The 27276-nt window shown below is 36.5% G+C and overlaps 1 protein-coding gene across 3 annotated transcripts in view; it reads right to left on the bottom strand.

Annotated features, from left to right (window-relative positions):
* The window catches only part of RNGTT (RNA guanylyltransferase and 5'-phosphatase), a 189688-nt gene that overhangs the window by 90057 nt on the left and 72355 nt on the right, over nt 1–27276 (bottom strand). For all 3 annotated transcript variants that reach the window (XM_063330003.1, XM_063330002.1, XM_063330004.1), the window contains 2 exons: nt 23497–23661; nt 5345–5413 (listed from right to left, as the gene is read on the bottom strand). In XM_063330003.1, coding sequence (XP_063186073.1) covers nt 5345–5413; nt 23497–23661 — 234 coding nt within the window. The remainder of the gene's footprint in view (nt 1–5344; nt 5414–23496; nt 23662–27276) is intronic.

Genomic DNA, 27276 nt, shown 5'->3' with positions numbered 1-27276 from the left:
GATACACGAAAGGTTTATTAGTGTGGGTCAACACAAAGACTGATGAAAACTTTTCTTTCCAGAGTCTCTTCCCTTCTGCTGCAAACTCTAGACTTAAAAAACAAAACAAAACAAAAAAAGGTATCCAGTGACAGTGGGAATGACTCAAAGTGGTGCCAGGGGAAGTTTAGACTTGACATTAGAAAGTATTTCTTTACCGAGAGGGTGGTCAAACACTGGAACAGGCGTCCTAGAGAGATGGTCAATGCCCCAAGCCTATCAGTGTTTAAGAGGCATCTGGACAATGCCCTTAATAACATGCTTTAATTTTAATTTAATCAGCCCTGAATCACTCAGGCAGTTGGACCAGGTGATCGTTGTAGGTCCCTTCTAATTGAAATATTCTATTCTATTCCATTGCTTCCAAATCTTATATGAATCACTACAAAATTAGAATGCTAAATCCAGAAACTTGTATATTTGTTAGAAGCAAAAATTTATATTATCATATGATTCTTCCCAAGTCTTTATATATCAGCTTCAGTATTGAGACTGTATCTGAGCCTATCTGAAGCCATCACTTGCTATTGCAATAGAAATATTTAACAATAACTGATGCCCCATCACTGGTGGCTGAGTTTCAGCAATATTCCAACAACTGTCTTGTGTTTAAATTTTGTGTTTAAAAATTCAGAGGATTCAATAAAACATATACTGTGGAAGAAAAGGCTTACCAATTATAAGGGTTATTTTGGAGAAACTGGCACTGCTTAATGAAACAAAACATGGCCTCTTGGAGAAATTTTATTTGGTGGTATTTTTTGGAGAGATTTCATTCATTGTTAACTTCAGTGATTTTGGATGAACTTTCACAATGACAGAAAACAACACAGCCTATTATATAACGGGAATAGCACAAATAATTAACAGGCAACGGAGCATTTCAGATCATCACTAAGACTGCCAAGGGAGGGGAAAGAAGATGCATTAAAAACTCATGCAATGTTAGTCACTAATAAAAACCCGTTCATTATTCTCCTTTCATTTTAAGGCTAAGCTTTTTGTTAGTATTCAGTGTGGAGAGTTATGTGTTAAATAATTCAGCCTTTCTTTAAAATAACATTTATCTTAGAAGAACAGAGCTCAGCAACTGCTCTTCTTCCTTCCCCGGAAAAATCCCAAACCCACACAACTGGACTTTATTCCTCATCCAAAATAAGAGCAGGGAGAAGTATCAGACAGAAATCAGCCTGAGCCAACGAAAAAACATGACAGAGCTCAGGAGGCAAAAAGATGGAATAGAAGAGAACTAATTCTGATACAAGCTTTCCACAGATGCTCAAAAACTGTCCTTAGGCCTTCCCAACTGATGGCCAACGAGCCTTCTTTTGGGTGGCTAAAGCAAGAAAATAATTCCTACAACCTTTTCCCAAGCAAGGGAAAATAATAGTTCTAGCCAGCAAGAAAGTCAGTTATTAATAAGAGATTACTAGCATAAAAATTAGGCAGTCTGAGATATCTAGAAAAGGTATGATTTACAAGGCAGATAACAAAAGTAATTTCACTGATGAGTGGGCATAGGTCAGAGAGTCGATTCTGCCATCAGGAGATAAGAGGCCATTTTTGAGATTTCCATTAAAAACACACAGGTTGGCAAACTGCAAGTGTTCTAAAACAAATGTAAGTAGTTGTTCGCTGTTTTGAAGTAACCTTTTAGAAAAGAGGACTGAAAGCTTCCAATCTTTACACAAGCATTCAGAATCTGTGAATAAGGTGTCTGGCTTTTTCCTGCAAACTAATTCACTCATTGTCTGGGGCATGATTACAGGGCGACATACCTGTCCGTGAAGCTTCCTCCTGGCCTGTTTCACTCCTCCTAATTAGCACTTAGCTTCGGTCCCTGCTCTGCCAACCTGTTACATGTAGAGGGATCAGAAAGCTGATCAGATGGAATGGAGCTGACTTAGCCATATGGGAGCTATATCGGTTGAATCTTAAATGGATAGAAAATGATGCAGGGAAAATAAGAGTTAGGGAGAAGCGACATAAAAGGGAAATCAAAAGGAATGTGGGAAACAGGCTATTGGATAGAAGATGCATGAAAAGGAAAAGAGGAAAGGAAAAGAGTACAAAGGGAAGAAGAGAAACAATAGTAAGAAAACATTGTCTTATATTTGTCTCTCATCATGGAGTTGTTAGAGAATGGTAGGTTAATGCAGGGGATTAGCAGGGGGGCACCAGGAAGCACACATCACATCAAATCACCTACTAAGCATTCTTAAATTATAAATGAGGCAAAATCCACCATCACTTCCACTAAACATGTTCTTCTCATGACCTGTGAGAGCTTTCAGTCTCTGGAAAGGGAGGAAGGGTGAAGAAGGAGGTAGTCATTGCCTTTCAATCGTGAAATTAAAGCACTTGTATACCCTGGGCAACAATCAATATAAGTCAGTCAAGTAACTGGAGAATTAGTTAGGAATAATAATGCTCAGTTAGCATAACCTTGCACAATAAACTAACCTGCACAGGCAGAAAACAATCTCATTAATCCTTAACTTGTTTCTACCATGACTAGTCACAGTGCAAAACAAGTTCTGCTTCAGTACAAGAACCTTGCTATTCATGATATGAGTTTAGATAGGAAGACAAACAGAAGAAAATAAAGCATATTAAATCTAACCAAAACCCTAGATATGGTAATACAGCTTTTTCACAGATCCCTTTCCATTAAAACATGCCAATTTCTCAACACTGAACTAATTCACAGGCACTTGATGCCAAATCTCTTCAAACCCAACAGAAAGTGAGAAAACCCAGAGCTCTTAAAGGCTAAAAGCATAATTCCTATTCACAAATCATTTTGGACATTTTGATTTTTACTGTAAGTCAGAATTAAACCAAACTTCAAAACAACACAATATTCTTTCTCCACCCGTGTCGACTCCTAATACCAGTATCGCCTACAGCTAGTGGAGAATATATGAATATACTCAGGTCTAGATGCCTGTGTCTAAGATCAGAGATCAAGAGGAACATCTCTGAGAAAATGGGTGGGGAAAAAAAAACAAACCCAAAAAAACTCCAAAACCCACAGAAACAGTTCAAACAGACTGAATTAATAAGCTCAACATTCTTCATGTTAAGTAATTAGTTAATTTCTGCATTCTGCTTTTATTATTAAAAGTATGGAAAGTGTGGGCGTTTTTCGCCAAAAATTTTCCTGTCTGTAAATGGTCACATTCCCTTCGTCCCCCTCCACTGCCGCTTTACCCTTCTTTGTGATTTTGCTCCAATTCCTGTCTACTTTTGTTTTCTTATCCTCAAAACGCACATGAGATTTCAGGAGCTCCCAGAAGATGTTCTTAAATTTCCCCAGCCTTCTAAAACTCAGCATCATTTCTGTCTGTCTCTTTTTCTGCAAGATCAAATATGTCAACAAAAATAGCTGTTAAGAATTGTTTTCTTCTGGATATGCCATGGTCTCTTCACTTGAAACAAACTGGTTTTATAAAAATCTTCAAGTCTCACGATGACCAAAATTCAGGCCTCTACCCCAATGAACAACATGTGTTTTCCCCTGTGAAAAGATGTAATACTTCACACATATAACTGCAACTATAATACAAAAAGAAAATAATTTCAGTTAGTATTCTCAAGGTATTGTTTATGCATTGTTAGACTCTGTTGCCTGGTATTGTTGCCTATTAATTTATGCCCCCTATACCACATAAAATAAAAAAGTTGTATCAGCTATCTATATCAGCTTCACCCTTTTCTGTTAATCAGCTTTAATACTTATTTCTCAATTAATGAGTACACAATAATTTCTTTTGCTCAAAATATATTATTTATATTTTCTCAGCTACAAAAGCCATTGAGAAAACTGCACATTGCTTAATCTAGGAAAATCAATTTAATAACAGATGCAACAAACTTATATTCCATAAATCCTGAAATAATACTGAAATTTGAACATTAAATTAGACTAAACAAAAATATCCCATATTTTAAAGATCTAAAACCTTTATAAGTATTTATGCAAGAAAATGAGTATTTTATTGGTTTATAAATTTCTCAGTATGCTAAATCAGAAATCACAAGTTCTAGAAACACAAAACGTAACAGATATTAATTTCCTGTAACGATAGCAAAGAGACACATTCTTTAGTAATTTCATTTGAAGTAGAAAAGGTAATTTCAATTTAGCTGTAGAAATGTTGTCCCAAACAATATTAAAGTACATCAGTAAATCCACATAACTTGACCTCTAATATTCAGGTAAGTATTTCTGAGAAGCCTTTACGATTGCTTTAGATTTTAACAATATTCTAAGACATCATCAGCACTTCTATGAAACTATGAATTTTTTCTACCCTAGTGGTTTTGCTTTGAATTTGAAATAGCTATATATATAAAATAACAAAAAAAAAAAAAGAAAAAAGAAAAAGTATGAAAGTATGTGGTCTAATTGCTCAGGTATGTTGTGGTTAGCTGATGTAGAACTTGCAATAGAGAACAGAGGTTAATCTTATTTCCAGATGGGAGTATCATCACCCTTGCTAAATTTACAATAAGGGAAATAAACTAGAAAAAATTGTTTTATCTGGAAAACGAAATACAAACGTTTTCTGTGAGTAACTGTAAGGGCAGAAATATATCTGTCAAATTTGAAATGATAAAAAACAATCCCTTGTTTTACAAGCTAAGAAAAAAGTCAACATGGATGGTATTACAGTCACTATCTATGCAAATATGCAATATACACTGCAGTGTATCCATCGTATCAGAGTCAACAGAACCAGCAGTAGGACGGACTAGGCCATGCTACTAACTTCCTTTAAAGCCACCCTTCCTGCCGGAGAACCATTTATATTATTTTTTTCTGCTTGTACGCAGTTCTGATGAATTCTCCCCACCCCAGTCATAGACCTTTATACTGGCGGATATATCATGCTTTAATTGCGCTAAAACAATGCAAGTCACAGATTTCACTAAAATTTTAATGTGTGAACATCCTTGAAAAAGAAAAAATAATCCCAGAGCTCAAATCAATGGCTGAAAGACTCACAGAAATGCAGTCAGAAAAAATCCTTCCTTATTTAGCAGCATGTCATAGTACACACACGAAAAAAACATGAGCCAATTCCTGAAAACTACCACCACGGATTAATCCAAAGTCACACATACTACGAATTAGATTGCAACTAGTTGAATTTAAGCAGGCTGAAGAACTGGAAAAATCAGAACCAACATTGCAAAGTAATCCTGACCAAAACAACAATTAGGCAGTAGATGGGAGGATGAGTGGGGAGGGATTTCATTTGAGAGTGAAAGGAGAAAAATCCGTTTTTACGCTACTTACTCCCGTAGGCTGAAATATCAGTCCATCCACTTCGTGGCTAACTTCTCTAGCAAAGTTTCCTTCCAGGAGCTGTAGAACAAAAGGAAAATAAATCTTTTTTCCATAGAGAAATATTTCACTTAGAAGACTGCACATCAAAGCAGATTATATGCCATCACTGCAATCATGGGCCAGTAAATTGCTTATTTATGGTTTAATGTTAGAGCTTGGGAAACGTCAACATAGAAAGCTTCAACAAATCAGCAGTTTTTACAAAAACACTCAAGGCTTAAACAAGTTTCAGGGAGGCAAACCTTTGCAGTATCATTCAAGGAAAAAACCTTTGTCCAAAAAGAATCATTGAGAAACCAAGATGATTCTATACACAAAAAATATGAAGAAAAATCAGTTCTAATATAGGACACCACAGTCATTTGTGGACAAATTAAAAAACACATTTGCCACTTTAACACGCAAGTAGTACTTTAGATGGAAAACATGTACTGAAAAATATTTCAGGGCATCATTCAAAATTCATGTTTGGCCAAGTCCCTAACTAGGGCATAACCCAGTAACACAGCTACGCTACTGTAAAACAGCTGTCTGAATTCATTTGGATCTTGAATGTTCTGGTTTACATTTGCAAAGGTTCTGAATTCCATATGGAGGAGAATATATCCACCAAGACGTTATTTACCAGAGAAAAGCCATCTAACTAAAACTAATGAAACCGGCTAGTCAACAGTTACAAGAATTGATGACACACTTCCATGTTAAATTATGACTTGCCTAAGGAAAAGCAAATAACCAGTCAGAACTACAATTGTGAAATAATAGCAAAAATTAGGAATTTACCAAAATGCCTCTTTATTAATTTCTCTTTATGTTTTACTGTAGAGATGAAGAATATATCCTTAAGTTCAGCACTTTTAGTAACATTCTTTTTTTATTCACTACTCCACCAGATTTATAAACTGCAAAGGAATCCCTCTTAGCAACCTGACATCCAGTTTCAGACTTGAACTCATTCTCATTTTGGAGCTCCAGAGTACCCTCATTAAGACGTCTCCTACCAAATGTCAATTAGATATCAAACACCAAAGCATTTTAAAACCAGAACAAGACTCAACAGATAACTAAACCTCTTTGTGCTCTGAGTTATTCTGCCTTCATTCTCAGTTATTCTGCTTCCATTCTCATTAGGTCCATTACAAGAATTTCAATGACAACATACTAGAAAAGAATTTTTACTAGAAAGGATCAGCAATTTGGAGGAGGGGGGGTGAAGCAGGAAGAAGGAAATGGAAATTTTCTCTGAGCTTCCTCCCATACATACTTTTGTGCAAGTTAAAGTATTTAGAGGTTGTCTGTGAACAGCAGAACATATACACATTGAATATTGCAGGAAGTTTGGAATGACAGGAAAATGAGCAGAAAAGGAATGTTTAACATCAGCAAATATTTTTGACACTGAAAATATAGTTGATATAAGGTTTTTAGGTTTATGAACTTAAAATGCAGATATCATGGTTTGTCTTTTAAAAAACGATGTTCAATTTTCCACACATATTAAAATTTCTAATTAACTTGAACAGTACGGTCTTTTTTTAATCGGCACCATGATAAACGGCACACCTGCTTGACTGGGATGACTGCCAGAGATCAGATAAAATGCAATGCATCTCAATGACATTTTATAAAAGATGGGTAAATGATGCATGCTATTCCTTGTAGCCTCGTGGCATCTATTTCCACCTGTGAACCCCTTTGTTCACTTCTTGCAGCTTTCTCCTCCCTGTGAACAGTGCAATAAACCATATACTCATATTACAGTTTACTCTTCAAAATAATTTCCTTTCTTACTTTATAACTAAATCAAATTAAAAAGTATTGCTACATCTATGCCTATTCCTCCAAAGAAAAGAATGGTATAATCGCATGGAATGAGCGGAGCTGTATGATGAGTAACAGGATGAGCTGAGGAGCAGCAGTAAGTCACCAAAAGCAGCACAAATAACCTGCTGAAGCTGATTTTGCTAAAACACTGAACCAGCCAGCAATTCTTGAGCGGACAATTGAAAAATCATGCTTTGTAGATCTCTCTATACTTATCAATAAAGAAATCACTTGGCTCCTCCAGCAGGAAGAGGAGAAAATTTCGGTGCATACATATTCCGCATAACACCAGTAGGTTTTTATTAATGTTTCTGTAATCCTGAGGCAAGCCACATGATTCTGATGAGTTTTCAGATGTTACTTTATTCATAAAATAAATATGTCTAGCAGGTACTACTGTGCCTTTTCCTTCCCCTTACAGAAAAGAAAAAAAACAACGCATGTAAACACAACATGCTGTGAGAGTTACGTAGATTCCTAAACATAATAATGTTTCTGCAGTCGTATTGACTTCCTATAAATTTCGCTAAGGTCTTTGCACACAACTATTATCAATCTGCTATGCCACAGTATGCAAACATTTCTAACCATTTGTCCCTATTTCTGATTCAAAAACTGATACCACTTGTTAGCCTAGTGAAATACTTGGAGATAAAAAAAAAATAATGCCTTTGCATTTTATAATACAAGACAAATATACATCCATTTTCCTTGCTTTTTTAATTTTAGAACGGCTATACGCTTCATTCCGTTTCAAGTCAAGCTACAGCAACTCTGCCTGCACCAGTCCCTAAGCAGTTTTTCAGAGCCACCTTCAAATTACTCATCATCTACCTGTTCACTCCCCAGTGAAAGCTGCAAAAGGGTGAACATACTTTACTTGAAATACTAGTTACAAATAAACTACCAACCAAATTGTCAATTAACTAGAAGGTACAACACCTTCAGACAGGAGCATACTGTCATTCCTAACTTCACAGAACCAGCATCTTCACTGGCTTAGATTTCAGCCCAACTCACAGGACAATCCCTTCCTCTGCTGATGACAGCCCTCACCATCAGGCTCCAAAGTAATTCTCACATCCTGACATCTGTCAGGTTTTACAGACATGGGCTCATAAAGCTCTGTACAGATACTGCGGATTCTTTAAACTTATTATATAGCCTTCAGAAAAAGATTCAGAAGTTACCAGCACCAACAACCATCTTTTTTTAAAAGGAAACAGTTATTCTGGCTCTTTCCATGCACTTCTCTAAAAGAGATGGACTATTCTGCTTTTAAAACAGGATATAGCACCTGTTTTATTTTTACATTAATTTGTTTCATCTTGCTTGCCAGTTTCTGTATTTTCCTGGTTTTTACCTGACAACCTCTTCAATGGCCCTGTCCCAACTCAGTATACAGTCTTTCATGAGATCTTAATTATCCAAGTTCAATATAAAAATTATTTACTTTAACACTGGTTGCTGATGTATTTAAGACATCTCAGGAAAAGTTTTACATCCAAAGTGTGAGGTACAAATGTTTTCAAATGTGCAGTGCTTTAATACCATTTAATAAAACATACTTGAATTTAATGGGCCTGCTACTAAGAGAAGTATTTTCATCATAATTTTGATAACTCACAAGACAAAAAAAATCACCTCTATTACTACGTACAGAAGTCTCTGAAGAAAGGATCATGAATCCCAAATCCAACCAAAGATCTGTTTAACAAAACCAGTATTTCTATTGGGTAGCCTCTCTGGATTTCAGTTTGAAACAAACAAATAAAACACAAAAACCCTTAAACCCTGCTTAACAAAACTATTTTGCTTAAAAAATAAAACAAAACAAAAAAAAAAACCAACCAGAAATGAAATCTGGATCTTCTTTGTTACAGGTAGAAGAAAAATATATTGAGAATAACCTACTACATAATACCTTCATAAATCCTGTTTTTGAATGATATAAGAAATCCTACAGAATTACGTCTATGTTAAGTTCAGTTACATTAAAATAACGCTAAAATAGACTGGCTTAGATTCATCCCAACTATCCCATTTTCCAAAATCAATCAATTAATCAGCACCAGGCAATGATGGAGCCTTCATACACACTATTAACATTACAAACTCCAGCTTTCAAACACCACATTTTGAAGAAGGAGGCCTCCTAGAAGAGAATTAAACAAGCTGTCTGTGGCGTATCCCCTTCCTTCCCGATGACACGCAGGCTACTGTGCAACGCTTCAAAATATTATCAAATGCAGTTTAACGTCAGGTGAGGGAAGGTGGTCCCTCTAAGCTATGGTTGTAGTCTCTGCTCATTCCTTCTCCCCAGAATCTTTCCGGTTTCCCCTGTCCTGCAGCATCATTTCTCTTTTTGGTTTGTTTTGTTTCTAAAAGCAGAGAAGGTATCAAGAATTAAAAAGCTGTTTTCAAAGCAAAAAAGCATCAGTCTGTGAGTAACTCTATACAGGAGGGGAAGTCTGATGTATTATTTAAAAATAAAGCCTTTCCACAAATAAAAGTTGGTGATTCACGTTTTAAGAGAAACCGAGCCCAAAATAAGGTGTTAAGAGAAGCTTTGATTTTTGTTAGTTAACTGAAATTACTACAAATATACGGTAAAACTTCCGAAATAGTCTTTAGTGACTCTGGGGAATACAGGGCTTTGTGAATGTAAGGGAGCAAACGATCTGAAAAATGGAAAAAAGGAAAAAAAAACGAACCCACACCTCAAACTGAAGCCACTCAGACTTTTATCTTTTTTATACTCAAGATGCCCTTCACCTCACCTAGCCTTAGCATTTGAAGTAAAAGAGCTGACCTAAACAAATCCAGTGTAAATTAACAGTTGTGGGGGGAGAGATGGAAGAGGATCAAAGACCTCTGGCAGTTCCACTGCTTCCCTCCCTCCCTGCCCAAAACCAGCCATTGCCGGGATCACCAGTTCAGACCCACTTTCAGACAGCTAGGAGGACGAGACGAAACCCCCTCCTCTCATGCATATTTAAGTTCCTCTTCAAGCTGATACGCTCAAGTGCCATGTAATTTTTTGGAAAATTGCGCAGTCTCAAGTTAGAGCATGCTGTGATGGAGAATCACAACCCTCGTTAAGTTGCTCCAATGAATTATTGCATGCACAATTAAAAAATTAATGCCTATTTCTCAGAAGTTTTTTTTCTTCCTTCAACTTCTCTTCCTTGTTCCTTTATTTAATAGACAGTGATCAAGTTCACCTCTGAGAGGGTTATTTTGGGGCAGAAAAACTAGCTTAAAATTTCACAAGGAAGCAAATATAACTTTTCAGTATTTCAATAAAGTCTCTTCTAAACTCAGAGTTACCGTTTTTTTCATCAGTTGAAAACCCAGCTAGACGAGAAAGAATATTCCAGGATAGCCACAGCAGCAAGAAAAAAAATGCACTCCCTGTTCTGCTCCACAGAAGCCTCCTCTTCCACGAGATCTCTGGATACATGAGCACTTGCCAAAGAAGAATTTCACCAGCCGATGGCTCATTACAGCTGGCTGCTTAGCTCAAAGTGGCTCCTTCCAACTAACCATGAAGGTCCTGAAAGCAGGGCCCGTGATACCATGAGCGTGACAACACATGGCCATACAAATAAATGTTTCTGCTTGCAACCAGTGATTCCAAAAGCTGTAAGTAGCATTTCAACATCATGCAAACACCGGTAATCCATCTCTCGTTTATACGATGTCATGTTTTCATTTAAATCACCTCTAAAAATGTTGAAGAGCAGATTTTTAATCAATTTAACACGACTCAGTTTTCTTTGCATTATTCTCTTTTCGAAATAAAAATACAATATGCTACTTACTGTCAAATAAATGAGGTGAAAAACTGTATTTAATGTATTAATTAAAGTGTATCTTTACAGCAGGGTAAATTCTATAATATAGCACGTCCAATTCTATAATGCATCCTCAATTATTCATTGTATTTGGCTATATTTATCTTCCATATATCTTCAATACATTCAATTTTTGTTTGCCAGGAAACCAGCAACAAAGAGGCAAGAAAGGAAATTCACCATGATAACTGAGAGTACAGTCAGAAAACCACAGCTTATACTAAATATTTTTAAGCTAGTATACTAAAAAAATCATGAAGTTAAAAGATATTTCCTGGCCCATGCTAATGGGCTTAAATATGCATAAAGAGTAGGATCAAAAACTGTAGAAAATAAATTAAAAACTTAACTCCTTAAGAAGTAGTTATTTAAAGAAGATTTATATGCTCATTAAGAACCAACACATATTGAAGAATAACTGCTACATTTTCAGTAAAACAGTGAAATGATCTACTTTGCCCTAACTACATGAGGAACACAAAATATAAACTTCTCACTTGCTCATTACTTAAAAAGGAATTTCATGCTCTTGGGATGTAAAACCAGTGTATAATTCAAATTGTATGAAAATCCTTTAAAAAAAAAATACTTAAAGCTCAAAATCCTAGCTTTCATGCAGCCATCCGCTCAAGATTCTAAGTCAAGATATAAACAGAGAAAAACTGTAAGTGTTATTTTGTGTCTATGAGTGCATACGTGTGGAAAGCACTTGATGTTAACCAATAACTCGGTACTAAACAGGAAGAGTAAAAGTAAACTCCAAAGGTTCATCTGTTTAACAAAAGCACCACTATTTTGAACTGTGTAATTTGTGGCAACAGCTGAATCACATTGTGATGAAAATTCTACCAAATGACTGCATAAAGACACATGGGAATTTTCTCAGTTGATAAAATTAAAAAATACATACTTTTTATAAAATACTATTTTATTGGATGCCTTTCAGTTTGTTAATTTACTAGAAGCTCTGAAACCAATAATACTGAAAGACTAAAAATAACCTCTTTGCCAAGTTAATCACACAGAACATTTTGGCTCAAAAGACATTAAAAACACCTAATTACTGCAATGGATTTGTTCCCTATAAGAATGAAAGCAGATAATGGCAGCAATGTGAGACTGATGTTCACTAATGTGATCAAGAGACTAATTATTATCCATGAATCATTTGTAGCATTCAAAACTTGATTAATGTCAGGTCAAGTTTAACATGTGATAGGTTTTATTAGTAATGCTTGGCTATCCCACAGCTTGTCAGTTTAAGCGAGTGCCATCTGTTAGGTGTAGGAATAGCCAACAGCCACAACAAAAGCACAGTGGATACAACTGGTCACTGAAGTACATTTTAAGAATTTCGTAAGGGAGCTACCCTAATAATTTTAAACACACTAGACCAGAATCCAGCACAAGAAGACCTGCTAAAGGTGGGAAATTTGTAGCCCAAATTAAAGCAAGCATGCAAGACGGGCACTTGTCATCTTAAAGCTTGACCAAAGGCGTGTTTAGTGCAACTGAATTTAGCTTCACAGATTGACCAGTCTCTAGTAACAAAAATTCTTTTGCAAGACGAGTATGTCTAGCTTCCTCTCTACACTCCTTCATCACCTTTAGCAAGCATTCCTGTACAGAATACATTGCTTTATCCTTTAAAGCATCACTCACCGTATTCAAATACATATGGCCCTAACTAGTGGCTCATGTAGCAAAACAATGTTAGAAGACAATGAACCTGAAATTTATATTCCACAAGACAACGTTTACTGACAGTCTCCCACTTGTTCTAATTACAGATAACGGCAAGAAGAAATCTTTTCACAGTAGGCTCACTTTCTAGTATTTTACGGCACTTTGGGGGTGGCCAGCCGTACAGGGGTCACCTCTCCCACGTACAGCCCATTCACTGCTCTTGCAGCAGGACGGGAACTCAGCTGCTGCCATAAGAGCTCACCTGGGCACCTCCACTGAACTTTCACAAGCTCTGCACTAATAACAGTAGGAGCAGCAAGGCTGAAATAACATGAAAAGGCAACAGACAGGTGTGTGCAAAGAGATGAAGGAAGGTGACATCATTCGACCTGGGTTTGCCCTGGCACATACATACTCTCCTCTGGTCTGAAACTAGTTAGAAACTCAGCAGGAGGATTGAAATAAACACTTATTTACCTCACAGCTATCATAGCTACAACAGCCCTCTCAGATGTATTATAAATATGTTCTCATTTGATGGCTCTCTTGCATTCTAAGTGGATGAAGCTGAAAGGCTGTGGATTCAGGCTGCCACTAGCATAACTTGCGGTCTGTACTTCAGCTCCAAGTGTTCTGTTTTCTGGCTAAGAACACGATGTGCAGGGCTCCCAGACTCCTTGATGTCTTGATGTAAAAGCCAGGTATTCTGAAGACTTGATGCTAGTAGGGCACAGACCATAAATAACATCATAATTCAAAGAACTGTAATTATTGTACAGTTTCTTCCTCAACCCATATAATTTCACAGCCAGTTACTGACAAGGACTCATACTACTAGTGCCTGGGCATCAGCATTCTAACTGATGACACCACTCTTCATTGATTGCCATTTAGAAGAGCAATTCTGCAGAAGAGTCTTTACCATGGTCTGCGTATTCTTTCCAGAAGAGGAAGGCAATAGAAATTCCTGTTTATACTTATGTGATGGGGAATGAGCAACACCTCCAAGCAAGAAAGCCAAAGAGACTCATCCCTTCTATCTGCAACTTGCTTCATGTCATGATTGAGGCACCTCTGAAAAAAACAAGTTATAACACACACTGGACTCTCAGAGCTTTCCCAGGTCCTACTGGAACTGCTGCCAGTTACACAAGGGAGGAACTTAAAGCAAGAGAAGTCATATATATCATTTTCTAAATCTTTTCTACTACCCCTCTAAAAGATTTAAAGAAAACCCATTCCCAGATATATGATTAACTGGAAGTTACTGTAGTCTGTGACGGAATGCAACACCCGATATTGAGAAGGTGGAAGAACCATGCTAGCTTGATTTCATTACCCAGTCACAAGGGAAAAAAATGCTACAGTGAATAGCAATAAAATATATTATAGAGGTGGCAGGGAATAAAGTGTGATGGTTCTATTTTATTTTTAATCTTTTGTAGCTAATTCATTAACTGCACTCTTTAAATATGCTACTAACACTAGCTATATGCCGTGTTCCTTAATTATTTGGATAGAGACATTTTAGAAAAATGTAGAACACGCTGCGGTAAGAGTCCCACTGAGCTATCACCAGTTTGCTGGTTCTGAGTGAACAACTCCAAAGGTCACGTACATAATATATTCAAAACAATACCCAAGAATAACATGAGCGCTATGTGTGTTAATGCTTAATTTGACAGCACATCTGCATTCCTGAATTCAAAATAAGCATTAGGCATTTCTCACTGTCAATCTCTTCTCAAAAACACAATTGAGAAATTGACAGCAATTAACTACGATGTTTTCAAATGCTTCTTTCAAATAAGAGAAATAGGCTGCTTCAAGAAACTTTAATTGACTTTTGTGATAGCTTCAAAATGGGAGAAATATGGATTCCTCGAGGCACTGACGGAATGCCACTGCCAAACAGCAATAGCATTTCATATTTATTTTACCTGAAGAAACACAGCAATATATTTCATAGCTTGGCCATTTAATTTACTATGCTCTTGCCAGTTCTCTGTTTCAACCTGCGAGCTGCCCTCAGTGTTTTCTTTTAGGGACTGGATTTTGTCCACATCACTTTCCCTGTGCTCTCCTGGTAAAGCACATCTGCCGGAGACCAGAGTCCTGCTGGAGCCGAAGGAGGTTTAATAGGTGCCACTAGCAAATTCTTCAACCTATTTACAAATTATTTACAATCTGTGATATTCCTGAATGGATGGCAGATACTCAGTAAATTCTGTTACCCAGTGTCCTCAAACTGAGCAGGGTTCTCACACTAATGGTTAGAATCTCCCTAATACTCTGGGTTTGGTCAAATACAACATTCAAAAGTTCTCCTGATGTGAAAGAAAAAATGACATTTGATTTGAATGCAATGGGGCCAAGTACATTTTAATTTGTTCTCTAAATGATCTTCCAGTGTTACAAACTTGATAGGGTTTATCTGTTATCCAGCCCCTGTGTAAACGGCTACAACATAATCCAGTCTCTGGTTGTCAGGAACGTGGACAGGCCTGTTTTAATTAAATCAGATAATTAAGGATCATGTTTTATTAAGCATTTCCACTAAGACTCATCAACAAAGACAAATCTGAATATACAGTAATTCAATTAGACATAAAACAGATATTCCAGAATATAAAGTCTTCAAACATTTACTGTTACAATGCCTGATTCAAACTGGTCTAATGTATTCCACTGGGCACCGACGCGGTGATTTTAACACAAAAATTAAAGATTTAACACTATATTCGGGATGCTTAAAAACATCTGATTCTTCTGCTATGCAATGGCACTTGAGGGCTTTATTTGCTAAAAAGTTGAAATTAAAACTTGCCACTGTAAGGCCATAACAGTAATATGCTAAGATTTTATTATTTCTTGATTTTAAAGAAAAAGGATAATTTTGTACAGTATTTTTTTTGCAAAACTGAGCATATCACAAGAAAAAAAAAGAGCTAGCAGGGATGTCCTATAATCTTATACCATAATAAATTGCTTTAAATTTCACCTCCATCTTTACAATTTTCTCTGTGTTTTTATTCATTTTATCCAAATTAAGCGCCCTTCTCTTGAACATCATTCCAATACGAGAAGGCTGATGGCTTCCCTGCAGAGCTGTATTGCCAGGAGGCAGTTTGGAAAGTGACAGGCTGTGAAGTGGCACAACGGACAATATTAAACAGTTGCCCCTCAACTAATGAGTGGAGTGACCTACTTAGTCACCACAGCTGAGTCCTCAAACTAATTCGGAAGGTATCAAATATACCGATTCAATTGCCCATACTGGGATACCAACTGGTAATTAGGTGAAACAGATTTGCATTTTCTCTGTTTTGGTAATACACCACAAAACTGAAAGAAGAAATCATTGTTAAGACATTTTTCCTACTTAGAAAGGTATATTATTTTCATTGAACAAAATACAGAAGAAATAATTTAGAAAAATGTTAGACTTTTCAAAGCAAATGTTAAAATGTTAGAAGCTAAGTTGAATATGTACTGTTCTGATGTTTAAACTTACAATGTGCACCAAGTGTAATGCTTTATCCATAGGCTTTTATTTTTCCACTAGCTTCATTGTTTTCTTTTCCACACTATAGTTTGGCAAGTCAGAATGCAATTATATATTCTACTTACATATTCATCATCTGAATTATTCTACATTAATTTAATTTGTACCACTAGCAATATCCAACATGGCCCACTAGTTATGAAAATAATCCTTCATGGAAATGTTCGAGACTGTTTTAACTTCAGTATATCATTTTCCGAAAAATGGGGAATGTAACTAATGCGTGAATAATTTCTTAAACCAAAAGCAAAAACCTATTTCCCCCTTTCCCTAACCAAAATTATCCTGTGCTGAAATATTATACTTGACCTTCAACATCACAACTAATAATAATCAAAAGCAAGTAGCCTAATCCTCTTTTGTTAACTCTAGGAAATGAACACAGATTCTTGTTCACAAACGGGTCTCCTCAAGTGACTCCACCAGAGTATAGGCTGAAAAGTTAGCCATAGATGAGTCTTTTTTTTTTTTTTTTCCCCTAGCATGAGAGAAAATCTTTTGGCGTAAACCAAATCTAACCACATAACTGCAGCCTCCCTGTCCCACAGAAACCAAACGAACACCCAGAGGCAGCTGGATACCCCACCCCTGGCCTACAAAGTCCCTGCCACCCTCATCTTCCCACTGCCAGAAATTATGTTTAACAAACAGTAACCACATCACTACAGTGCTGGTTGCATGAAACAGCCCCAGTTCAAGCACCAAATCTTAAGTGGTGGTAAGCTACATTCAGCTCAACAGCCAGAGTTTGGCCTTCTGTTTCATACTACAATTTACAAAGGTTCCACCTGGTTTGGTTGGTTGTCCTTACCTTTAAAATTCACATGGTAAAATCATTTTGAAAAATCAGGCTGAAGTTCTACATGCTGGGATACAGGAAAGCTGCCAAGTGAAGATTTCAAATTCTAATATAAGCATAAGGTAACATCTTTCCAGCTTCTTATTCACTACTTGTTTACTAGGTTCCTCAGGTCAATCAGTATTTGCATTTATAGGAAGAAAAGCACTCCAAAAAGAAAATCTGAGTGAAGATAACCACGAGCACAAAATCATCTGAGGGTGGAATAAGGCAATACTGCTTTTACAACATTTGACTTCCCATTTCTGGGGAGATGGAATAGGACAAAGTGAGGAAGAAATACACGAAGTAAAGAAATAAAAGCAAACAGAAACAAAATGGTAGAGGGGAGATGGGTTAGAAGATAATTAAAAGGAGATGAGATGATAAACAGGCCAAAAACCTGGTACAGAACAGATGGAGTGAGGACTGTGGTGTAGGCCAGACACCAAAAAGTGACTGCCAACTCTGGGTCAGGAAGTGCAGGATTGAAAGGTGAGCCGAATAAGCTACTCCTTAAGGCATAGAAAATAAAAACAAAAATAAAAACAGAGGAAACAAATCTTTTTGGCATAAAAAACCCTCCAGATGGTAACATTCCCCCTCCATGGAGATGTGGAATTTAAAATCCCCAATAAATAGGCAGAGATTATTTGACACTTCTGCTGCTGCCATTGCTGCCATTGAATTCTTTCATTTTCTGTCCCATGACTGCAAATCTTCTCCACGTTTTTTGTCTGTAGGCTACTTGGTGACAGAAGACAGGGCTTTGTGGTCATTTACAGTCAGTTTTTGGGTTAACAGCTCTCTTGTCAGACATGGATGAGCTATGTTCCACACATCCTGCCTTTTATCAGGGTTCATTTTTTTAGGGCATGCAAAGACTAGCTTACAGTTGCCTCAGCTGCCTGCAAAATACTTCACACCAATATCAGCAAGCCACGTACTTATACAATCGCCTACATCAGAGGTCCACGGCCACTTAATTTTTCAAAGCAAACCACCTCAACAGTAGCTATACATTTATTGGTACAAACTTTTAAACATTGCACCTATCCTAACTACAACAAAAGCAGTTTCAAGGAAAAAAAAATTCAAATGTCAAATAAACTAGGAGAACAAAATAAGTCGTCAGTTCACAGATTTGACTGAAAATTTTCAAGAAGATCCTAGACCATTTAATCTTGTAGCAGAGATTACTCACCTTCATTCTAATTCCTCTAGGACAAGCTGTCATTTTAAAATCAGGTAATATTCTAAGAACTGACAAGTCATTGACATGCAGCATGCTAACATTTGAAAAAGGTTGTTCATTTGACCTGTATCATTGTTTAACCTTTAGCCCTATTGTTCCATTGAGAGTGATGGGCACAATTCTCCACGGGACCACGGACCACAGAGAAAGGAACTTTTTTTCTACTCCTGCTAGACAGCATTTTCACTAGACAATAGGCTTCAGTGATCCAAGCTGGGACTGTCCACACAAAAGAGCCTCTCAAAATACTGTGAGTTGGTTTACGCAATGAAAGCTGAGACTTACATAATTTCCAAGAGTTTGATTATTTCTGTGTACCTGTATTGATTATTTCTCTGTACCTGGCTAATATAATGAAGATAATGTCCTTGCTGAAAATCCTCAAATATTTCTATAAATAAAAAGCTAAGGCTCCAAGGCTAGGAATATGCAGCTTATGAAGCATTAACCTCATTGGCCTTTACTACTTTATCATCAAGGCAGCCTAAAACTCAGCTTCTTCCACGGACTGCTGCTATCCTTACATGATGGGTGGGAGAGCTGGCAGATTTGACCATGTCATCTCCTTGAATTCTCATGCACACTAATACGTGAGAAGAAAGCAAGCTACACAACAAAAGTGCCCAATCGTGCAAGTGTAATGACAAACAGCTAAGATTTAACATTGCTCAAAAATATCTTTCTAAAAGAATTTGGAAGTTACATTAAAAGGCAAAATCGCCTACAGACTACATGTGTTCCCAGCTAACACTAAAAGAGTAAACTGTGTTTAACAATTCTTCGATTATAGAGGCAGACAGATTTAGTGAACTGCTGCCTCCATCAATATCAAAGTTTAATAAGGTAACACTTTCAGAGATTCTGAAAATATACAACCTGTCCCCAGTTGACTGTCCCTTTCTTTTCTTCCTCTCACCACCAAAACTCAGTCTTACAAAAACCAAACAAAAGCCCACCAAAACATCCTAAAATAATGTTCAAGACAACATTATAAAGATATAACATTGTAAAGATATAGTCCTTATTTCCAAAATCGAGTAACACCAACAAATGTCAAGGCACAGTTATAATGCTGCCATACTTTATAACTGCACTTTTAAAGTGCATTTCATTTCACAATACATTGATTTTTAGATTAGAAAAAAAACAACAGCCAGTACTCTAACTCTGGTATTAAAGTGCCAAATCCATAACTCTAAGAACAATTTCATTATTTGACATATTATATAACACAATACAAAGTTTACTGCTGTTTCAAGTAATTACGTCCACATTTTCACTGAAAATAACTAAACCTATGTGGACAACATTCGTTTTTCCTGGTACAATTAAAAGTTTTAGCAACTTATTCTGCTATTACATGTAGCGCTGAGACTCCTGGCCTTTTTGAGTAATCTTCCTACAGTCCACCCAAGCTAACACACACTTACTGATACATGCTATTGTTAATAGGAAGAATGGCCAACAATGGCTTTCAGTTTGGAACACTATGTCTTAACTCAGGTCATAGAAAGGAATGATGGAGGGAGGCTGTGAAGGGAAGGTTCTACAATATTTACTTTTGAGGTCGCAAACTGTGCCCTGGGGACATATTTCAAAAATGCAAGTTTCTCAAAACAAAAATAAGATGTGATGTGTGGTTCCAGCTGCAGTAATTCAGAAGGACACTTGATTCTTTTCTTGACCCTAAGCAAAACCCAGCTACACTTCAAAAAAACCTTCGCGACATACTCAAAGAATTCTAAAGATGAAAGAATCCTGCTGTTCTTGGAGAAGAAGGAAAATGGCTAATTAAACATAAGGAAAAGATCTACTTAAGTAGATGCCATTTGTCAGTCCTTTAGCATCCATTCAGCTGCCACCACCTCTGGAGACTGATGGACGGATATGCTGAGTCAATCTGAACACGAGCGGACTTAGAAGGTAGAAGGAATTCCTTGTCTCCCTGCAGACCTTGCTGTGCTGCATACCGAGTTGGTAAACCCTGTCATGACATTTGTCACTGATGCAAGAGAAACCCAGCTTGCTCTTTCAGCTATACTAATGAGGTATTCACCGCTATGACTACATTTGTTGCTATAGTTGCAGAGATGACTGAATAAACATAGGAAAAAGATCTTTTGGGCAAAGCAATACTATTTTTAAACAGTCCTCTTTCAGAATAGGGCAATGCTTCAAAACAATCGCCTATTCTGACCATATATAATGAAAAATTCTGTTCATGAAGTTGTGATGGATATGAAGATGCAATCCCTGTTTCATTATCCTAAGCAAGTGTTACAGGAAATCACACTCATCAAGTTCACAGAAGTAATTAAACAAAAATGTATTTTTGAGGTAAATAACAGAAACAATAATTCTTAGTCTAAATGTTCTTTTGGGAATGTATTTTTATGACTATTATTCTTTTGAGCAGATACAGATTTGAAATCTATTTTGAATCTACAATCATTTCACTTAATCATTTATCAATATTGCCTTAGATAAAATTCAACATCGATACTGGCAGTACTACCTAAAATTCCTTACAGTTATCATAGGGCATAAAAACAATTCTTCTATATTAACATACAACTTCTTACTTATTGAAAACAACAATTAGATTTAAAGCTTCATTAGAAGTTTTGTTATAACAGCAGTATAATGAACGTGTTTCACTAGATAAGAGTGCCTTTAAATGAGGACCAGGATTGTTTAAAACCTATAATGTAGACTGTACAAAAAGAAAAGTTTGAAACCTATGGTTATTTCAAACCCAAAATGTAGAAAGCTTTAGAGTCTGCCCTGTCTGCCACCTAAAAAAAAAAAACTACCCAAAACCAAACACTCGCCAAAAAAAAAAAAAAAAAAAAAAAAAAAAAAATCAAAAAAACCCCACCAGAAAACCCACACTAAACCCTAATATTGCAATAATTAAAGCATATAGACACTCTTATTTCAGAGAAAGCAAACATGCTATATAACCGTAGTGCAAACCAGCCGTTGACTTTTACTCACTCTAACTGGCGGGAAAATTAACTGACAAAAAGAGGCCTAGTTAAAACAAATAATCTTTCAAAACATATAGATTGATAAAACCCAGCATACTACTCTTTGTTTTGTTGTTTTGCTTTGTTTTCCTACCAATTTGATCTAATACACACAGAGCATACAGTGTAGATAAATCATTAATATCTGAAACGATTCAAATAAGAAAAACAACACTGGCTATTTGCTCTGCTCTGCCAGTAACTCTAACCCTCCTGCCCTCTATGTGTATCTCCAACTGCTGCATACAGGAATATTCTTCACAAAAGTGAAGAAAATTGGCCAGATAACTGCTTTATTCCATAATTCACAAGTTAATCAAACCTGGTGGCAAAGCCAAGGACAAAATAAAGAAATATTGTCCAACCATTAGTGTCAAAAGCAATTATAAGTCTATTAAAAAAAAAAAACAAAAAAAGAAAAAAAAAAAAAAAACCCCAACAAAACAAAACATTCCAACCATGTATAATTTTTTTTTTCCCCCCCTCACCAACATATTTGATGCTTTACTGCTGGGTAATAAGACAGTCAATGTCTTAAAGAGTTTATGCTCAGAGCTTTGAGAAAGGCAAAGAAAGCCCAGTAAATAGCATAATTTCAGCGCTGACTTTAAAAAGGGCCAAAGCCAGAATTGTTAAAATACCCTGGAACACACATGGACAATTCAGAAATCTCCTTTAGACAGGCAAGAGAAAGACATTGAGCTTAATTTTAATTTCCTAGGTTTTGGGAAGCAGAGGACCATTTCAATAGCTAGCATGAGATTTGTTTACAGATAGGTTTTACCTAGAAATTTGTCTACGAATGCTTCCAAGCACGTTCTTCCTGTGATTTTTAAATTAGATTAAAAAACCTGGGTCTTCAGACCACTTCAAGAAACTATAAATTTATGTAAGAACCCATTTTTAAGATGTGCTCCTTTTGTTCTATTTTCTTTTAATTTCAAGCTCAAAATTATGCATCCTAGACAAACAGCCTTTTTCCTTCCATGAAAAATTTAGTTCAGTTTTACAATGTTGATCTTAAACAGACAACCCAAAAATGCAATGACACAAATATAGAGAAGTGATCAAAACACTTATAGTGTTTTATCCACAGAAAGTTCTCATAGAATTGTTTGTGAATTAAACTTTACAAAGACAGCTACTCCCTGCTAGTTGTTTTCTTTCTTTTTTTTAAGTCCAGCTTATGCCTTATCTCTTTATTTACTTTTCACTCACTCTTGGTTAGCCAATATACCATCACTGCTCCTCTTGGGGCAAGACTCATTACCTGCTACAGGGTCAAGGAAGTGACAAAAGCAAATGGAAGCCGACAATCTGATGTTCATTGCTCTGTGTTGATGAGACATAAGACTGCTTCTAACAGCAGTGCTGAGAAAAATGTGTTCCTCTAGAAGAAAGTATTATCCAGGAGCCATTTAATTCACAGAAGAGAATAAAAGTATTTTACAAAATGTTAGGATATGTCTATACTGAAGCAAAGAGTGCACAATGAAAGATAGGAACTCATATATATATTTGCAAGTCATATGCACCACTTCAGAAGACCTAGGGCATTATTTTAATAAGTAAAATGTGGAAACGTTAACTAGAATGGGCTCTTAGTAATCACTGCTGAACATGAAGTGGGAGTTCAAGCACAACTCATGATTCTTATACTATGGCCAAATGAGGACTTAGAAGTAAAAAGAACGTTATATTCTTACCTATGAAAGAGGACAGCATAAGCAACATAGCTCTCAGACATTCCCTTGAGCTCAGTGACATTTCAGACCTAAAGCTATGAACTTCTATACCATCATTCAACACTACGAAACTAAAGAATTAGGTTTTACAAAAGTACAGGTTTAAAATATGGGGAAGTAGTAATTCAGAAGAAGCTGGTAGCCTAAAACCACTTTTCAGCGTGTCCCAAACTGCTAATCGCCCCCCAAGCATTGCCAAACACTCGGTTAGCAGAGAAACTCACTGGAAGCTAAAAAAGCTGTACCCAACGCTGCTTTGCTGCCTTCAGCACCACAACATAAACAACTGAAACCAAGTTTACCTTTCTTGAAGTGTAGATGTCGAAAAATGGTTTGTTTCGAACACTGAATGGTTCCTGTGCTTTGTCAATAAGACCATTTTTCATCTTTTCGTGTCGTGGAAATATAATCTCTTTCTCTATACATGCAAGTCGAACATTAAAATCACAGTCTCCAACAGGCTGTCCCTGCCAAGTTACAAAAATCAATATTAAAATCAAACACTTACCAAATTATTTGAACAGTCTAAGTTTTCCTGACACAATATTTAGAATCATACAGACGCATAAAAATATTATCAAATTACTACGTGTTTTTGCCTAATACTTGGTTTTCAAGGATTTGTTTCAGGCTGCAAGAGATTTAATCAAAGTTCAAGATTCAGAAAGATAAAAACCTATCATACATATTCAAGCATATTCAAGACCTGAAATAAAACAGCAGCTTCCCATTGCTCTTTATACATTTGGTGCATTGCATCAGATCAGTATGAGCATTCAAAATGCGCATTTGTCAGATTAATAAATGCTTGTAATGGAATTTATTATATTTTGAGCGTTAGATAGAGAGGAGAGCACACTGCAGATATCACTAAGAGAAAATAAGCAACTGGCAACTTAGAAATTCTAAAGTTAGTTTCAATCAGACATGCTACTTTCATAGCAATACGGCACAAAACTCACAGATTTGTGTACAAGCATGATACAGCATTGGAAGTTATTTACAGGAGATCATCCCTCATTTTGCCACCCCATTCACACAAAAAAATAATTTTCAAAAACCATCCCTTTCATGGTCCACAGAGAATAAGCTCACAGAGCTTTGGCTTCAAAATCAGAATTTTTTAAAAGTTGAAAGCAATGAGCACAGGAAACTGAGAAGACGTGGGACTCTAATCATCAACGGCGGCAGTACAGATGAGCAAGAGAACCAGCAATCAGGTATTTCCTGTACTAAACGCAGCTAGAAGAGAAATGGAAAGAGAATCTAAAAGGAAAAACGCCCTGCTCTAACGTGCATCAAAGAGAATCAGAACTGGTCAATCTGAAAGAATGCAAAGAAAATAAATGGCAAAATGACATCCTGATGACACATACAAAGGTAAGAGACAGAATGAGTAGTATCTGAACAGATACCTTAATTAGGAGAAAAATGGAATGCCATTTTTAGGCCAACATGAGTTTAAACAAGTTCTTTCCAAACTCATCCTGGCTTTCACTACAAACTTCTGCATTTCATGCTCCCCAAGGGGCCGTAAGTTTCCCTTACATTTCTTTCCTAGCATTAGATCCTTACTAGATCTCTATCAAAAGTCCTCAATTGTTCATTGCAACAGCTTTAAAAACTATGCATTGCTCCCCTACCACATGTAATTCACAACCACTTTCTTACAGGACTCGGCTTCAATCTATAGGAGAGGCAGCACAGCCTCTCTGCACATTCTGCACAAAGCCAGTGGCAACATGGGTGAAACGTCTCCTGATCTCTGCCCATTGATCTATGCTTGAAGAATAAAGCCTATTTGGCTGTTAACTTTGCCTTCACCGTTGCTTTCCTTTCATATATGGAGGTGTTATTAGTAAAGAGCCATTCAAATGAATGGAAAATTAGAGTATGGGAAAATCCGAGAGGCAAGAAAGTAGCTCATTCTTCATTCATTGCAGAACACAGCTGAACCATTTACAGAGCTTTAAGGGCGGTACATCAAAATTCTGGAGAATCAATCTTTTCTTTCTTTCTGTCCTTCTTTCTCTCATTCTCTCTTTCTTTCTTCCCCCATGTACAGCATACTTGAGAACTCATCTGTACAGTGATTGTGCTTGTCCTGGTTTGTATATCTAATCAAAACACAGTCAACACATCTTGACCTCTGTAACAACTGACTGAAGAACTGATTGAAGAATTCTTTCTTGGGAAATGTGTATCCACGTTGTTTATTATTTCAAAGAACACCAGAAACTGTTCTCTAGGTAAGTTTCAGCAAGATCTAGTGCACAAGCTCTCTTCCCTATAGTAGTTTTTCCACTCAGCTGCATTTTACGAGTAGGTCTGAAACAGCAAATGAACTAATTAATGTTTCAAATATTTGAGCTTCCAATAAGCAGTAAAGTTATTTAGAGAGCTTCTTTACAATGATTCATTAAAAAATGCTTTCGCATAGTGACTTAAATTTATTTCAGTCCCTTAATAGTTAAATTAAAATCTGAGACGACTTCATATGGACCATAAACCAGCTGAATCACTTTCTTTTCCTTTACATAATCCTTTCACTTCTCACATCTACTTGGAACTAATTATTTCCTGCAGCTCTGCCAATCATATATTTTTATTTCAAAGCTTGTTAAGCAGAAGGGTATATTACCACTAGGTTCCATCATATAAAGGTCAGAGCTAGGCTGACATAAAATTATATGAGATGGGAAAACACAGATAATGCTGCCGAGCAACTTCTTCATGAGTCAAGTAAACTCAGAAGTCAAGGAATATTTCATTCTCCCAAAAGCAGAGGACATTATCAATAAGAAAATTAACATAACATTGAATTTAAATCAAGGACATACTGAACAAAAGCAATATTGGAGGAAGAGGACTTTTTTTTATTAGGCACTTTCTATAGTTACAGAAAACATTGCTGATATATAACATATTTATCCCAGAAAAATGTCGCTAATATACAACGTATTTATCCCAGACAGATCCAAAACCTTCAAGGGGTAAAATCCCAGCTTTCAGCAAACAAGTAGGAGGGTAACGTAGGCTGTAATAAATAATTCACAGACCTTGACAAAAACAGGAAGAGATTATTTAGTCTATAAAACACATATTTAACAGTTGTCCAAAACCAAGACATTGATGCATGTATGATCTACTGGCAACAAATACCAGTATATTTTTAGGCAATACAGTTGTTTTATTAATTTAAGCATTCAGATGTTTGAGATTTTATTTCAATATGCAAGTTTTTACATGTCTGAGAAGGATGAGGGTACCACTGCCTAACAACATTTTTACTGGAGTGCATTAGATGATAATTTCTGTTCTAGACATTTTTAACCTAAAATAAGTTTGTCAGCAAAGGATAAACCAAAATTAACAACTAGCATGTGTTTCCTATCTATGCTAGAAAGTTACACTTCCTCTTCATAGTAATTAAAATATATCCTGAAGCAAAATTTCGTTTAGACAAGCCTCAAGAGAGGAGTCATCTGCTGAATCAACAGCTCGTCCTTGCACAGCTGAATTCCCTTCACCTGTTGAAACTTTGTGCATTGCACTAAGAGGTCAGAGCATGAAGTGGGCTTGCAATAGATACAGCACTTTAAAATACTTGTTTGATTTTAAACACAATCCTCCACACAATCCACAAAACTTAAATGACATCTCTACAGAGCTTTGAAATCCACCTAGGATCGAACATTTCTGAATTTAAACTTAGAATATTTCAAGTCAACTTCCCAACAGAACCCAATATACAATTAAGTCACATCAGAACCTAGCATACTACAAAAGAAATACATGTTTAAAAATACTAAAAAACAGAGCCTGGAGCTCATTTAATATCCATTGTCTTGAGGGGGTTGGGGAAGGCAATTTTTTTGCTGAAAGGACCTAAAAGAAAAATATAAGAAAAACAAACAAACAAACACACACACACACCACAGTCCCAATAACATTCCTCCAGATGGGTGCTGACAGACTGCATTTGGTCAATCATCAGGCTGTCCCCCTGCTGTAGCTCCTGCCCTCCACCTCGGTCACACAGACCTCCACATTAAAGTCACAACCTCAAGCTGATACGGCTA

This window comes from Chroicocephalus ridibundus, chromosome 3 (assembly GCF_963924245.1).
Source record: "Chroicocephalus ridibundus chromosome 3, bChrRid1.1, whole genome shotgun sequence".
NCBI classification, from domain to species: Eukaryota; Metazoa; Chordata; class Aves; order Charadriiformes; family Laridae; genus Chroicocephalus; species Chroicocephalus ridibundus.
The sequence above is the reverse complement of the archived record's forward strand: the minus strand, read 5'-3'. Positions and strand labels throughout refer to the sequence as shown.